The 17,198-nt window shown below is 36.3% G+C and overlaps 2 protein-coding genes across 2 annotated transcripts; both read right to left on the reverse strand.

The window, feature by feature from the left end:
- Positions 1–177: 177 nt before the first annotated feature.
- LOC129950844 (UDP-glucosyltransferase 2-like) lies at positions 178–1,183 on the reverse strand. Its single transcript, XM_056062763.1, has 2 exons — positions 983–1,183; positions 178–921 (listed from the first exon to the last, which is right to left on the reverse strand). The coding sequence occupies exons 1-2, from the start codon at positions 1,181–1,183 to the stop codon at positions 250–252; spliced, it is 873 nt and encodes a 290-aa protein (XP_055918738.1). The 3' UTR covers positions 178–249.
- A 992-nt stretch (positions 1,184–2,175) lies between these two features.
- Positions 2,176–16,987, reverse strand: LOC129949412 (dynein axonemal heavy chain 2). Its single transcript, XM_056060857.1, has 16 exons — positions 16,850–16,987; positions 16,088–16,789; positions 15,272–16,031; positions 13,986–15,069; positions 13,762–13,932; positions 13,204–13,708; positions 12,755–13,139; positions 12,243–12,686; positions 8,986–12,165; positions 8,720–8,918; positions 6,140–8,664; positions 4,706–6,063; positions 4,537–4,641; positions 3,533–4,475; positions 2,974–3,464; positions 2,176–2,921 (listed from the first exon to the last, which is right to left on the reverse strand). Exons 1-16 carry the CDS (start codon positions 16,905–16,907, stop codon positions 2,377–2,379), a joined length of 13,455 nt encoding a protein of 4,484 aa, XP_055916832.1. The 5' UTR covers positions 16,908–16,987; the 3' UTR covers positions 2,176–2,376.
- Positions 16,988–17,198: the final 211 nt, after the last annotated feature.

The following is a 17,198-nucleotide window of genomic DNA, read 5'->3' on the forward strand; positions in this document are numbered from 1 at the left end:
ATTTTCCAACTATATACTAAAGTCGATTTGAATATATTTAAATATTTTACTTTAACTAAATTTAAATAAATATAACCAGTAAAAGTTAAAAAAAAATATAAAACTATTCAAAGCGACAATAATGTTCAGTTTAGTTTCTTTTAATATTATTTATTTACAAAACATTCTAAATATGAACTTTACACAAAGTTAACTTACCTTTAAAGGTATGTAGGTTGAAAATACTCTAAAGACTCATGTATTTGGTGATTATATCCAAATTCCAATTTCACGCAAAATGTATACAGCGCACAGAAAACCGGAAAACCATAGGTACACGTCAATACTGTGATACTGAATGAAGCTGGACTTCTTCGAACGGTCTTTCATATGCACCGCACCTCTGTGCCGAATAACATAATCTATCCAATATGTTGCAGTTTCCTCCGCAGTAAAAGGGCGATCTTTGAAAATATTTGATGCTGTTTTGATATTTGTATAGTAGGTGTTATTATTCAAAACTTCAAATATGCTCTGGCGAAGTTTTAAATAATTTAAATTGGTATTATCAAGCTCTAGACCGAAGCCCTTGTTCTTTATACGACGAGCGTTGGCAAACTGATCTCCAAAAAATGGTAAAACCAACATAGGTACAGCATAGTAAAGTGCTTCTATTGTGCTGCCTTTGCCACCATGGCTGATGAAAAGCTTAACTTTGGGGTGAGCAAGAATACCACTTTGTGGAAGCCATTTACTGGTAAAAATATTTGAGTAATTTGTCACAAGGTTTTCTATTTTCCAAATGACTTTTTGTGGCATCGATGAAAGCACTTTGACAAATGTATTTAAAATAAGTGGCTCTAGTTCTCCCGCTGATACAACTGTTCCGAGAGAAAAGTATATTACTCCATTGTCAGCTGAGTCCATAAATTCTTGTAATTCCTGAAAATAAAAAAAGAAATTTTAAAGAATAAGTGATGAATTTATTATTAAGATATCTTGCCTTCGGAAGAAACACTTTGTCGCTAATTTGGATCCCACTTATCTCAACCATGTTTGGTAAATGAGCTTCAACAGCTCCTTCACTAAAATGATGGTTACAGAGAACTAGGGAAACGTTGTTTTGCATAGAGGTCAAGCTAGGGTAGTCATTTGATTTAAAGTACTCCCTATTGAGAACAAATAATATCAAAGTACGAGCCATGTTATAAAACTAAATTAATTATTATCTGTCGGTAATTGAATCCAAGTTAGTATGTTTGTATTTTACATATTTCTTACCGGTAGATTTTGTACATAAATATATCCAATATCCATCTGATAAAAGTTTCGAAGATCCCATAAATAAGACCGCGTACTCCAACTACCTGACTTCTTACAAACGGTTGTGGAACAAGAAACCATTCATTTGGTTCTCCAACAAATCTCTTAACAAAACTTATCGGCTGTGTTGTCCAAATCACTACACTCGGACATTTAAAATGCGCTGCTACTCCTAACTGATAATCGTTGAACAAATACCCAAGAATTACCAAATCAAAATTGTTTTTATTTTTCAAGAATTTTTGAAACCTTATATCATTAAATACTTTGCCATTGGCGTTAATAATGGCAATTTGACGAAAAAATCCATTTGCTGATCTAGGTTTCGGAGGAGGTTTTAACTTTATTATTGTCACATTTTTCGAAAGAATTTCTTCGTCGTCTATTGATAAAACAGTGATAATGGTCATGTTGTGACCCTTCCTTAAAAGTCCTCTAACAACACCTTGATAAACCAACATGTGTGATCTATGTGGACTTGTAAATAACCCTAAGATTTTCGAGGATAGGGCTTCCGAAACAAAATACAAAAATATAATCACAAGAAGGACAGCGTTTCTTTTAAAAATCACCATTTTTAATTAAAGTTTTAGTGTGAAAGCATTTAGAAGAACTGAATTTGTATACAATTTTGATGGTTGATAGCCTAGTATCGGTACTTTTACTTTTTGTCGGCAAAATATCAGACAAAGAAGTTTGATTGATAATGTGGTAAGATACAAAATTTGATTGATTTTTTCAATAAATTAGTTTCAGTTATGATACTCTTGGAAACAGTGTGCACGATAACAAAAACTTACCTTCGTAACTTTCTTTTAGCTTTAAATCTAAAAAAAAAGATCTTTTCCTTTCTTCTTAAGTTTATGTCGTTTGCTTCAAAAAAATTGAACTGTTAAAATTAAATATTTTGAAACTTTAGCTCTGCTTCCATTTTCTTTTGAGAACGAATAGTACGACGTAATGCAATAAAAGATCTTGAGTATTTTTATTATAACATTGAAGTAATATTGTGAAAAGATAAATTAAACTATAAAAACAAAATTTAAGTAACTGAACAAATTAAGTAGAATATCCTTAAGAGCTTAAACTCAATAAAAGTGCAGTAGATCTTTTAATCCAATACTCAGAAGACTCTGCCCCGGATTTAAGATCGATCACCGTTATGAAAGATCCTGATCGTTGAGCAAAATAATAGGTGGGACACTGATAAATACCACGAGTTTTCTTTTTCGTATTTTCTACTGGCCTAAAATGAATAACTGGCATTGGACACACCAATTCCATGGCCTTTGGATCTTGTAGGCAGCGGGCCTTTCTATTCCAACCGCCACATTCAAGGAAAAGCCCGCGCACGCAAACGCCTTCACTTTGGATCATTCTAGCAACGGCAGATTCTTCTTCCACAAAAACTGAAAACTCCCATGAGAGTTCGTCAATTGGAGTCTTCGAAGCTCTAGCAGATGTCTGAAGCACTGCTGTGAGAAAACCTGTTGGGAAAGTGTAAGCTGAAAGCCAGAAGAGTACAGGAGGCTTTAAGGTGGTTGCCCATCGATTGAAATAGTCCACACGAAGCGCCAAATCACGAGTCCATGAAGCCAGTGGCTTCTTAGACGGATAGGCTGTGAAAAATAAATATTTTAAAGATGATTCAAATTTTCATACTCACTCTACATTTTAGCCAAATATTTGGAACTCTTCCTTCAAAAACAGCATTAAGGACATCTTCAAGATCACTATCCATCAGTACCAAACCCTGAATACCTTTCTGCAGGTCCCTAAGGCAAACTTTGATTCTCGCGAGAAGAACATTGTACCTCCACATTTCCTGCAGTAGGACCACATCCAGAGGGGTGCGATTATTCCCTAAAACTTTTGCAGTTTGATCGTAGTTCATTTCGTCTGGAATGTTAGTCTCAATTTCCCGAGCTAGCCTCAACACCTTGCTATCCATACTTTCTGTAGAGGCTTTTTGTGTTTGCACTTGAATAGAAAGTAAAGAATCGAGAAGTTCTTTAGTCTCTCCAATCAGAGATGCAATATCTGCGTTTGGATGCTGTCCAAATGCCTCAGGCCTATCAGTGTTAGGCAAAAGTTCAATATGATCCTTGTAATATTCTAGATCTCCGTCCGGTGGTATAAAATAAGCCCGCAAAGATGAAAGCCTTCAAAGTCAAAAGAAAATATAAATTTAAACGAAAATATTTTATATTATTCTTTTTTACTATCTTACCGATAATTTGGAATGGTTATTGCGTCACTTGTAAAAAAGTTATTAATGTAGGTCAATAGCAGACGGCGATCCCACTCGTCTGTTACATGCCCCCCATAGTTAACACCGGCTATAAGATACTTCAGAGCTTCCCATTGGATTTCTTCGTATTCGTTTATGTAAAGAAACAGTAGAATCTCAGAAACTTCAAAATCCGAGTCGTTAAAACTATAAATAACATTCCAACCAAGCTCTTGGAACTTCCTTCGCTCGATAATGACTGAGTGAAAAAAACAAAGAGCAAAAATAAGTTTCTTGTAAACTTTCGGATCATTGCATTGGTTTAAATTATCTTCAGATATATTGTTGTATAATCGTTTCATGTTAGCTTTGATTCCTCGTGGCGGCTCCGTTGTCATCTTGATGCCAGTCTGAAGGATTGACACCGGGAACTCTCTGTGTGGGTTAGAACTTAGCCACAATCGGAATTTTTTACTAACTTTTGTGGATTGGATAATTTGAATAATTTTGTCTAGGGTTGGAAGCCAACTAAGTGACAAATGACAGTTAGCAAGAAACACCCAATTTCCTTCTTTTGCACCTTCCATAATCAGCCTTGTGGCAAGCGGAGCTTGTCCCTGTCCTAAGCTAAGTGAGGACAGCTTCGAGGCCATATTGACTTGTTCGGCAAGACTTATAAGGCCACCGGTTGGGTCAACTCCTGGTGATAGAAGAAATATCAAAGGAGTATATGCTGTGGACTCTTCCAAGGCGGATTTAAGATTCAAAATTGGAGCTTCAGCAAACTTTGGTCCAAGTATGGTGGCTGTAAATTGTGCCAGACAAAAAGAAATTCTGTCCGGGCGCAGACATCGAACAACGCAATATTTTTGAAAGTCCGTGAGCTTCTCATTCCATTCGCCAATTAATTCTTCGGATTCAGGGTTTGTGCTACTATACCATTCTAAGATTTCAAAATTAACACAAATTAAATTAGACATGAAACTCTTCTTTTTCTATATTACCGTGCCAAAGTTTTGGGAACTGCTCAAAAGAGTTGATGATACCATGGAAACCACTAACCTTATCAAGCTCTGTCACATTGTCCCATATCTCTTCGGTTATCCAATCTTTATCGAAATACAAAACTTGAAGGTTTTCTATAACTCTACAAATAAACAATTTCAAACTTACTTGGACTAGGATTTGGGGCTTGATCAAGTCTGTTAACAATTAACCCTCCATTCAATATAAAATTGTATTCCACGTCAACCAGTTGCCCAGATACTTGAAGAATTTTCGCAAACATATCGATGGCGAAAAGAAGTTTGTGTTTTTCAAATAAGCCGCGGCAGGTGTTTACAAAAACTGCGTAAGTGTGGTACTCATTAATGTAAGCAATACGTTCTTTAATAACTTGATGTTTTGGGCTCTTTTCTATGGACTTATTGAAGAGGGAAATGTAAGCATTTAATGAAAACTGATACATTGGATCGACTCTTGCGAGATCTGTTAGAACGAAAAATAGAACTGAAGCCCTTTCAGCAGCTGGTTGGTACGCTTGGCGAGCAATATCTATTTCTATTTCTGTTATTTCTGCTGTGCTTAGCGACTCTTTTACCAAGGCCGAAGTCTGCCTAGACTTTTGAAGAGTGTTGAAAAGTTCATCATCTTCTAGCAACGATCCCCTGCTTTCGTTCAAGAGTCGAAGAATTTGATTATCAAGATCAATAAGAGTTCGTTTGTTTCTGGCTATGGTAACTACCATTTCATCTTTCTGTTGTTCCAAGGCTGGCTTCTCTTTTCGAACTATAATCCCAAGAAGCTGGGCTTCAAGTGCACTCTGTTTGACGGCAAAATTTATAATCGCAGTCTTGGAAGATATCTCTGGTGGATAGTGTGGGTTACTTATTTTGGTTGTGATGTAAAGTTTAAAAGTATCCTTGAAAGATATAAATTTTTCGTTGAACTTAATGAGTTTGTGTCCACCTTGAACTGTGAATGTTGATCTTAATATTGGATTGATAACAGGATCTAAGATTTCGGTAACATTTTGTAAAAGAACTGGAGAGCCATATTGCATAGCTTTTTCCAAAATGCGAATAAAATCAGGTTGATTAAAGTCAATGGTCTTAAGTTCTTGACTTTCGAGATTGCAAATCCATGAATTGGCCTGGTTTTGGGGGTCGATAATCAGTGGTCGTCTGGGCCCTTGGGTTGCAATTATTGCATTTTCAGTACTGAAATCATCTAGAGGTAGACCTTGGATGTTCCACTCACGTATGGTGACAGGATCACTCAGGAATCGGGTGATCTTAAGATCTTCCGTATGAGGAATATGTTTTTCTTGAATCTGTTTTTGCCACATTTCAACTAAAGAATCTCTGTACTTTGAATCAAAAGGCCCAAGATATGATAAAAATGCGGTGGCTATTAAACAATCTCCAGGCAATTTTTCAAAATCGACATCTAGAGATTCAACGGTATCCATCCAACGCTGGCGCTCTCCTGACAAAGACTCAACCAAAATAATTGCCCGGTCAAGTTGTTTTCTGTAATGTTTAATTTTTGATTTCAATAAAAGGTTGAATTTATATTTGTTTTAACATAAGTGATTAAGCTAATTACCTTAGTTTTTCGGATTTATTCTTTAGGTCCTCCAAAAGGTCAGATTTTTCTTTAAAATCTGCTCTCAATCCTTCCAACTTCAAGTTCAGCTCATCCAACTTGCTGCGTGCTGATGCCAAAAGCATCTGTTTTTCAGCTAATGATTGCATAGTTTTGTCAAGTTTTTCCTTTTTGGGTGCCATAATTCTGTACACTTTTGCGTAATTTTCTATAGCAATAATCCAAAGCATCAATGACTTACAAGCTGATGAAACTGTTGCTACTTTTTCCGGTTCCAATTCTGGATTCTGGGTGAAGAGAGCTATTCGTTTTAACGTTTTATCTGAAACATGGTCCCGATCGAAAGTCCGTAAATCATTAAGAAAGCTCTGTTCACCCAACATTTTCTTAGCCATTTCCCAGGTAGGCTCCTTGCCCAAAAGTATCATAACAGCTTCCATGACCTTTTCAATTTTTGGTGGAGGTTTTCCATACGATTTCACCTCTGACAAGTCCTTCTTATTGAGTGCGTCTAATGCCTTAACAGCATCTTCTATCATTGGCATAACAAAGTCCAAATCTTGTTGTGCTATAGCAGCCAATTCAATACACGCTACTTCTTCTTGGGAAATTATTTTACTTTCTTCGTCAACCTTAGCTTTTTGTTCTTCAGCTTCCTGGCTTTGAGCTTCTATCTCAGCTATGAAAATTTCACACTGACTCGTGAGAGTTTTCACCTGTTCCTGGCTGACTTTTAAGTCTTCTGACATAAACCCAACTTTTTCCTGAGTTTCGTCAATTTTTGATAACCCATTTCGAAGTTTATTTGCATTCGTCGATACCTCTGTTCTTTTCGATTGCAACAACTTCTTAAAGCCTGAAACAAGCTCAAGGAAGTTTATGGAAGTCACATAATTATAGCGCTGCATTTCAATAAGCATAAGGTTAGAAACGTCGACAACACTCGAGTGAATAAATGAAAACACATATGCAACATTTTTTTGTACATCATCTTCTCTGATATACTTAAGGCTTTCTTTGCTTGACGAAAGAGGTTTTCCTTGAATACCAACGCTAAGCTGTATGTCCATCAGAAACTTTTGAGCCACTTCTAAAAGTGCTTCTTTTGGCCACATTCGGAACCAGTTTGAAGTGGTTGAATTTATCAAGCTAGGGTATTGCCTCAAAAAAAGTCGGAAGTTTTCACCAATCGGGCTCAGGCATATTATTATATGTAAATTATTGCACACATTTTGCGAGAACAAGTTATAAAATGCTTCTGTTGTAGCTGTAATTCCCAACTTTTTAGCTTGGCGTTCTAAGCCAGGCTTGAGCTCCTCAAACTCATCAGGCTTAAATAGATTAGCTTCGCCGGTACTAAGCATGTTATTAATTATTTCTAAGAACGAGCTTTCCATAACCTGTTCACCGCTAAAGAGAAAAACACACGGTCTGTTTTTGATTCCAATGATCTTGTACAAACTCTTGAGATCTTCTCGAAATTCCGAAATCCGGTATTTTTTTGTAACTTCGACTTGAAATATGTTAAACTCGCAAATAAAAATAGCTAATTTCGCCAGAACTTGCCGCCCAGATCCTCCAATACCAATATGCAACATATGTCCCTTGGGCTGCGATATAACCCTCACAATTCTTATTACGTGCTCTATAGCTTCCCTAAAGAAGACTATGCTGATTCTCGCTGAACCTGGAGCTAAATTGTACTCTTCCAAACGATTTGTCATGTAACTACGTAAGCTGTCAATATTCATAATGTCCTCGTAATAGCCTTGTGGACTTAAGACACATCCAAACATTGGAACTATTTTATTTGGACACAGGCTATGGAACGTTGTATCCATGTGTTTACCAATAGTGAAATTAATTTCAGACACAAACCATGATTGATCCGATTCATCTACCAAGCGATCACTGAAAACTCTAAAGCACTCATGAATCCAAAGCCGCTGAATAGTTAAGATCTTCGTTGTGCTTTTCGGGTCACTACGTAATAGGCCCTGGAAGATTTTTGAAATGTCACGCAAATTGAAAAGATAATGCGTTTTAGTTGGCGTTGGCAGGAGTTTTTTGAAAACCGCATTGAACAGATCAATTGTAGCTAAGGTTATTGGTTTCCACATATTTTGAACACTTAGTTCATGATCACCAAGCTTTTGCTTAAGAAGGGTTCCAAAAATGTGAGCAGTTATTGCCTCCGTTGGGAAGGTCATGTTGATAATGAAAAATCTACTCAATGTTCTGGGTGATATTTCCTGCCTCCCACCTCCTGGTGGTCCCATAGCCGCAATCAAAGTCGTATTTTGGACGTAAATTCTCTGCTGGGTCTTTCGATCGAACCAAAACTTATAATCAAGCCACTGCCGTATGAGTTCAAGTGCTGGCTGAGATCCATATGTATCCTTGGCTGGCATATTGAAGTCATCCATGAAACAAATCATCTTCTTTCCGCCAATAGGCACATATAAAACTTTTGTACGTTTTTCAGTACGACTTTCAATTGATTCTTGAAGGCCCGCTGAAGAAGTCTGATTGGAAAATAATGTTAAATTTAAATTAAGTAAGACATCATCATCATCTTACCAATGCTGATATATTAATTGAAAGGATTGTGTAGGTTTCTCGATTTGATGCATTGGTTACACTTATTGCTGTTGAAGTCTTTCCCGTTCCCACCTTTCCTACAAGCATAACCGGATTTCCTGCTATTAAAAGCTTTGACACTAAGTACTCATACCGGATAGTATCTATTGTAGGCACGATAATTTTGTAAAATGGTACGCTAGAAATTTTCAAGAAGAATATAAAAAAAAAAAAACAATTCAAACTGAAAACTCCATAAAACTCACCTTTGATCATATTTCCAGTTATCACTCAACTTATTCTCCCATAGCACAAACGTCTTATAGTGAGGTTCAACATAGTAATCGTAGACAGTATCCTTTATGGGAAAACAACTTTCTTTTTCTCGTAGGAAGGCATCGATTCTTAAACGGCTGTCCTCGTCCACCGTCCCGCATATTGACCAAATCATGCAGAAAAGGAACCATAACTTGGTCATGGTCTCAAGACTTTCAATATTTTCTCCTGTTATACCATTTGCTTTCGTTGCGAGGCACTCAAGAAGCTTACACATCGACATTACAACATTTAACTCATTGGTCCTGATGGTTTCGCGACAGCGAGCTTTTTTGAATTCTAATATCTTATCAATATATGAATCAAAAAGATCTTGTAATAAAGTGACATATTCCTTGAGAGATTGTCTCCTTAACCAAGACTTTACAAATGGACGCCATCCCCAATCAGCGTAATCATTGTAAACAATCCCACAACGTGATACGGTAGCTGGAGAAGCTTCAGCTAAGTCTGAGGCCTCAAAGAGAAGAGATACCTGAGGTGGCATTGTGATTCGTTCACTATTTACTAAAGTAAGAACTTTATTGTCATCCATCACAGAGTTCATATTTTCAATCCAAACGGCATCTACTGGACCATCAAAGAGAATCCATTTTTGTGACGCTGTTTCATCGCTGCATATTGTACGCATAATAAGACTTAAAACACCGTCCAACCACTCTCCAGTTGCTAAGTTATATTCCCCATAGAGTTCTGCTAAATTTAATGACTTCGGGTTCATGGGATATACCGTTACATTTTCCCAGCCTTCTTTCTTTAAACCTTTTAGTCTATTGCAGGCACCTTGAAGAGCTTTCCAAGTCACGCTCTTGGCCGTACAAGTGTTACCAATAATCATTGTAGAGTGTCGTGAATTCTTAGTTTCATAAACCTCTATTACTTTTTTGATGGCATTGGGAATCAATTGAAGTCCATTTTCTCGAAACTCCGCAGTTAAAGCTTCTTTGAAATCGGTATAATCCACAATTGGAATTTCAAGCCCCGGAAAAATGTCTTCCATGATCCCATTAAATAAAGGTAAATCTTCCGCCGTTAATCTAGCAACATTCATGTCTCGCATAGACAAATATACTATTTCCTCTTCAATGGTTCCGGAAAGCTGTCGTCGTTTCTTGCCAGCGTACCTCAAGAGAGCAACCATTGAACGAAGACCAAAATCATAGTGGCACTGTTTTGATAGTTGTTGCTTGGCCAATTCATAAAGAGTGAACACTTTTCGAGCTAGAATCCTAGCATTTTGAAATCCATCTGAAAAAAGCAGGTTCTCTGCTATGATTATGTTATCAGGAACCATCATGGCAATAGGTCGAAACATGGACTTTAGATTATCTGGAAGTTCTGTCCTTCCCGCGTAGCCAGGATTCATAGTAATAAACAAGCCGACGGTATGTTTCAGTCTGATCATCTGTCCCTCAAAGTTGAACATTTTCTGTTTGGCTGCGAGGGCTGTCATGATTGACAAAATTTGCTGAGCCACAACAGACAAAACTTCAATATTAATTCGATTAAATTCGTCAAAGCATCCCCAAGCTCCCGACTGAGCTAGACCCGAAAAATTTTTACCAATGCTCTTGTAGTCCAGTCCTTCCGAACAGTTTGTAACAACCACCCACAAGCCGAGAGCCTTGCCAAGATCTTTCACGGTTTCGGTCTTACCGGTTCCTGCAGGTCCCTTAGGACTGCCTCCCCTGTTCAGGTGAAGAGCAGTTGTGAGAGTAATGTAACATCGGTCAGTCAACGGAGTTATAACCAATCGACCGGAATTGCCTGTATACTCATATCCATAGGTGAATTGGGTATTGGTTTGTTTAATGCTGCAGATTGATAAATCTCTTTCCCAATAAAATCGAAGCTGCGAAAACCATTCGAAGTGGTTCACATCCTTGCAATTCATTTTGTACATACGTTCAATAACATCTCGTCCATGGATCTCGATTGTTATCAACGTATTCACTTTTAAACGCAGTATAGTTGGCAATTCTTTTCTGCTTAGATCGGAAAGAATTTCCAAAACCTTATTCTGCTTGCGTTTCAACTTGCGCAGAGGTTTCTTGCTCTCTACAATTTTGCAGTGCATCAACCGCCTTGTGCACTCAGTCGTCCATTCCATCAACGCTGTTGTCAAACACAGCTGACCAGGCCAAGATTTCAACCATTTTTCTCGATTCGTTGATAACTGCTTAAGAGATGTTCTAGTAAGCTTTAGCTTGCTTTTCAAAACCGCTAACATTTGATTTTCGACACTAGCTAGCCATTTCTCTGCGGGGCCTTCAACAAAAAGAGCGTTGAGAAAATCCACATACTCTCCGTCGTTTGCATACATTCCTACTGCTTGCCAACGGGTTTGTTTTCCCAAACTTTTTTTCAACTCTAATTTATACAGATTATCAAAAAGCTTTTTGAGGTGAGTTTGGACTAGGTCCGGTCTTTTAGCATTCCCTAGAATCTCCAACAAATCATCATTTGAAATAAAATAAAATCTTGGAAAGAGTTGTCTTTTAGTTTCCAAATAAACTTCGAGTGCTCTTTGGATTATTTCCAATTCATCTTCAATAGCTGTACAACGGTTGAGTAGAAATCCATGCACGCGATGGTGGAAAGCCTTGACCGCAGATTTGGCGTTAAACATCTTTTCGGTTATTGCACCCCATTCAGTCGTCAATTCTCGAAATCGTATATCCTCTTCTGGTAGTTGTTTAGTAATGTCTTCACCTGCAAATATGTTTTCCAAATATAACCACTGACGCTGAACACTTAAGGCTTTTTCGAGCGTCTCGGATATATAAGCCAACTTTTTTTCCCAATGATCAACCGCTTTAATAAATGGCTCAACAAATTTTGTCGATTTCATGCTGGAAATTTGTACAAGATGCTCTTCTAACAGCTGAACACAATCTTCGACATTTTTTATTTTGTAAATTTCATCGCGGTAGTGTGTGACCTCAAATTTTTGAACCTGCCAAATTGCTGCGATATTTTTGATAGCATTTTCAATTTGAAGCTCCATCGTTGCTGCATTCGAAATGTCTAGAACGTCTTCGGAAAATGCTTGGAAATTCAAGGCCATTATTTTGTCTAGAGTGAAATCTTTAGAATTTTGATCAAATGTTCTGAAAAAGTTATTAAATTTGTATATAATGTTATGTTATGTTATAAAAATAAATTCAAGATTATGTAAAGACCTTACATTTCCATAATTGCTCGTAAATTATCCCAATGACGTGGCCTCATAGATGGATTTCTGAGGGCTGCTATTAAAGGTAAAGTTTTTCGAAACTCAAAGACGTTCTTTCGTATGGTTTCCAAAATTTCCCAATTTCGATCGGCATATGATTTACAAAGTTGATTGAACTCAGTGTACAGTGATATAGCAGTGTCCTCGATCAAGTCGATATCAACTTTCCAAAAATTGCTATTTTTCCACTCATTCCAAGATGTGGTCCATTCGTTTACCAATTGCCAAATATGGTATAAGATTTTTGTTTCGCTATCTATTTTTTTTAATTCTTTGTTTTCTGAATAACCAATGCCAAAAAATTTTAAATCTGATCCCAGGCTCTTTTCGAAATTGAAACATCCTTCGATTTTCTCATTGATTAAATCCAAGTATTTCAAAGCTATTCTGGGAGGGCTAAAATTAAGGATTTGGTGTTGGGAAAGGGAAAAGGAAAAGGGAGAGGTGAAAAAATAAATAGTTACATATGGGATGATGTTGGGGCTTTAACAAGAAACTCTTCCATGAGAACTTTAATTGCAACCTTAAATTTTTCAGACTGATTTAAAAGCGATGCCTTAAACTCTTCCTTTGTATTACCCAGCATTTCATCAGCTTCTAAAAGCTTTTTTATGTAGTTTTGCCACTCTAAATCAAGGTTTTGAACCAGTTCAGAGGTATTTGATGGGAATTGTATCTGGTATTTGTCAAGAACTTTAAAAAGCGCTAAGATACCAGGAAACTCATTCGATTTTACTTCGATTTCCTTGACAAGCTGTTCATAATATGCTGTTAACTCTTTTATTTCTTTCAGAGTTCTTGGAATGATTGATACTTTCTCACTATTATACTGCATATATTTATAGATGCCTGCATAAGTTATATCAGACAAAAAGAAATAATTAACCTTTAGCTCAATAGCTCAAGCATTTACCTTTAATTCTAGAAGATGCCTTCCTCTTCAACAATTTCACATTCAAATCCTGCCAATAGTCGATTAAATCTAAAATAGAATTTTTCAGCTTGCTCGAGTTAAGTGTAATGGAATGAACTGTAGATATTGTTTCTTGAACTGCAACTTCATTCGCCAAATTCGTATAGTTAGCTATCTGTTCATTAAATTCTTGTGCAGTCTGTTCCTTAAGTTCCCAATTTTTGAGAAATGTTACTTCGTGCATCTCCCAAATTGGCTGAAATTTGGTCCAATTTACCAGGAACGCATTTACCTCAAAAATATTATATTCAACTTGGTGCATGATGTTCTTTCTGAGTTCAATGCAATCCGAATTATTGGTAACAATTTTATCAAATGTGAGTGAATAAGTAGAAAGTTTAAATTGTTGCCAAAGCCGTGGAAATTCTTCTAAAACTCTGGTAATTCTAGGGAGTATGCTTCGAAATGTTAGCGATATGTTGTGAGTTGTGGGTTCAAAAACAATCTGTAAGTTTAATCGTTAATAGCTAATACAATAAGATATTAAATTTTTGCTACTTTTTGATCCTCAATATCGATATTTACAAATAATATTTGGGAAGATCCAGCATTTCCCTTACCCAGAAGGACATCGAGGATATTTGATAGCGAATTTTTAACGCAGGTGAGAAAAGAAGCTTCCAGCATATCATCTAAACGGTTTATATAGTATGTCCATTGTGGTATCATCTAAAATCAGAAAACATATTTTAAGACAGTAAGTAACTAGTTTTTATATATACCTCTTCGTAAACGTCCTGAAATTCTCTAAAAACCGTAAGTATCAGCTCAAGGATGAACTTATATTGTTTTGATAATATTCGTGAAATTGCTTTACATTGAATATCTAGGTTTTTCTCGAAGATCTCTAAAGATTTTCCAATATTTGTAATATTAAAAAATGTTAAATTACAAATCTTTTCACACGCTCTGCAGATGTTGAAGTTAGCCCTCTTATATACATCCACTGTACTTTGCAGCCTTCCTGTATGTTTGCCACAGTCAACTATGTACTCATCGCTAAATTCACCACCCCAGCTTAGCTTGAAGATACCTGGGGCAATCTTCTTATCACAGCCTTGAATAAGCATTGCAAAAAGTTTCCTTTCGCCTGGCGACAGTGCTGCCAAAATACGATTGTATGATAGGCATACCGTTAACACACTGTTATAGACGAATTTAAGGTTAGAATATTTAGAATACTGCTTATTTATAGTTGTTGGAATTTGGAATCCCATCTGTGCAAAATATCGAGCTTCTTCGCAAATTAGAAGGAGGGATCGGTCAATATTGCATTCTAGGAGGCCTTTCTTAAGCTTGCTTCGAATCAAAAGAGTCCGATTGAGTTTTGAAACGAAATCAACATCAGCAGTTTGTGTCCAAGATTTAAATGACTTTTGCATTTCCTTCCCGAAATCAGCGGCACAAACAATAAATTTGTCCATTGCAACTTTCGATAAACTGACATCAGGTAACCATTCAGAATATTCTAGACGTTCTCGTAACCATTTCAAACGTTCTAAATTTGTTCTATACAGCACTACTTTTGATGCGCTCTTCGGAACCCAAGAATCGTGGTTTTGGGATTGTTCTTTGAGTCTCTCATTTGTGGTTTCAATTTCGGAAATGAACATTGTCCATACTTCACTGACTTGCTTTAAATAAGTTTTTCGTAAAGAATTCCGAAACGAATAAAAATGCAACGTCACTAAGACTTCTAAGCCCTCTTCAACATTGCATACACTTTGAAAAACACTTGACATCAAACGTTGAACGGTCTCTTCCAGGCTGCAAATCATCTTGCGATACTTAAGAACTTCTGTATACCTATTGTACCGCAAAAAACAATTACATTTTTTTGAAGGGCATTACAAAAAATTTAACAACAAATTTAGAATTACTAGTCACTACTATCATAACTTCAAAAACACATTCGAAAACCATTAATAGTGAGATTCACTTATTTTATATTTGAAATAACTTAAATACCATGGATTACTACATTTACTTTGAAAACTATTCTGCTTACCACTCATTTTTATGTACGTCCAATATTAAAGCTTTGCAATCTTTCCTTAATGTTACCAGAATTTTCATAAAACTGTTTTCGACATTCTCTGTTTTGTTTTCAAAATACGGCCCTCGCGTTCCTCCAAACAATGGTTTTGGAATAACTTCAGTTTCATCCAATCTTCCAAATACTATCATTGACTGGCAAATATCAATTAAGTCAAACAAACGGTCTTCAAAAGCATTAACGTGGTTAAAAATCATAGCTTCATCAAGATGCCATTCGTTAAGGGTATGGGTTTCCTTATATTGTTTGCAAATTTCTTTAAATATAAGTTTATATGACAGACAGCATTCTATTGACAAGTTGCACACAATGATTCCAAACCTCGGATTGCCACCCAGAATTTTATCGATGTTTATTTGTGATGTACAAAATTTTATTATTTGATTACTTAAGTTTCGAAACAGTCCCGTAATGAGCTCAGGTTTATTATAATATTCCGAATTCAACCAAATAAACCGAATAAGATGAATAAATCGAGGCAGCATTGAAGGAATATCGGCTGGAGTGATGGCACTGTCTAAAATTTGACAAGGCTTCACAAGTAGCTGTATGTATTTAATATTTGACTTCGATTCCAGTAGTTCACTGTCACATTCCTGTATCAGCTCTTCAATCTGCTTCAAGTACACCGACTGGCCTGTTCGAAGTATATTGACCACATTTTGTACACCATCACTATGAAGCTGGACACTTAAGCATTGAAGAACTTCATCTGAAAATGCATTAACTGTCTACTAAATTGATAAATCAATTTAATATGAATCTTACATCGGTAAACCCAAAACTCATATTCATCAATAGGACAAACCAGTTTGTGCGGTGCCACCAGAACTTTGTCTACCAAACATGTCCTTATCTGACTCCCCCAGTGAATAGCAATAGCTTCAAGGCTCTTTATCAGATCGCGATCTTTGGCAGCAACATCTTTATTTTGTTTGGTTTTTATACTGGGTACGTAAAGAACAGTAACTCCAGCCATTTTATAATGCAATCCAGTCACATTGGCTAAAACTTTATCCAATGCATTAAAGAATCTATGCCGTACATTCTCACTCCATTTCGTAAAACTTCTAAAATACGGAGCATAGATTAGAGTTAAGGTTCTTAAAAACGACTTGTCAATATTTTCAAGTAGCGTTCCAAAAATAACTTCATCGTGAAAGGTTTCCACATCGAAAATCTCATTTGGCTTTCGCATAAAGTATGTCAAGCCCTCAACTGGCACCATTGGGAAGCTTAGAGAAGCAATTAACTTGTTTTGGTCATAAAATAATGTCAGAAGCAGTTCATTTACTCCAAGAAACCAACCACGTATCACAGATATTGCATCTTCTGTCCAGTCTCGGTGATCTAGGCCATATAATATTGTCATACGTTGCACAAAAGTTATCAGTTGGGCTAAATCTTCATCGGAATAAGTTGGAACTGGTGTTTCAGCAACAGTCTGTATTTGTTCATTAATTTCGTCATCTAAAATCGATTCTTTTTGAAATGAAAACACTTAGATTCCTTAATTTTTCTATGAATTACCTTCCTGGTCAGAGTCGCTGACACTGCTCATTATGCTTACATGATCACCTGCAGCCATTGCGTTTTTCTTTAGTAGATCTTTAAAATATTTTGAAAACTTTTCTCAATCTTGTTTTACAAATAACTTGAAGTTTAAATCATGAGCTGTGTAAATAAACTTTAAAGATATCAAGTGAAACTAATTATGCAAATGTACAAAACATTCTATGGTTTCAAAGGAAGTTATTGGGGTTTTGTTTATGCATCACAAACATGAATTCGAGTCGTTGAAGTGTATATGACATATAACTGTAACTATGGAGGTTTCTATGGTTAGTTTTATGATTTTTCAACTCCAATAGTTTTCAAA

Source organism: Eupeodes corollae, chromosome 3 (genome assembly GCF_945859685.1).
Source record: "Eupeodes corollae chromosome 3, idEupCoro1.1, whole genome shotgun sequence".
NCBI lineage: Eukaryota > Metazoa > Arthropoda > Insecta > Diptera > Syrphidae > Eupeodes > Eupeodes corollae.

Bases quoted from the DNA above. Each gene is read 5' to 3' on its own strand.
- LOC129950844 (XM_056062763.1), bottom strand. From the start codon at position 1,183: ATGGCTCGTACTTTGATATTATTTGTTCTCAATAGGGAGTACTTTAAA. The intron at 922-982 runs GCAAGATATCTT...TTTTATTTTCAG, and splicing joins ACAAAGTGTTTCTTCCGAAG to GAATTACAAGAATTTATGGA.
- LOC129949412 (XM_056060857.1), bottom strand. From the start codon at position 16,907: ATGGCTGCAGGTGATCATGTAAGCATAATGAGCAGTGTCAGCGACTCT. The intron at 12,166-12,242 runs GTAAGGTCTTTA...TAACTTTTTCAG, and splicing joins TTACGAGCAATTATGGAAAT to AACATTTGATCAAAATTCTA. The intron at 8,919-8,985 runs GTGAGTTTTATG...GAAAATTTCTAG, and splicing joins AACTGGAAATATGATCAAAG to CGTACCATTTTACAAAATTA.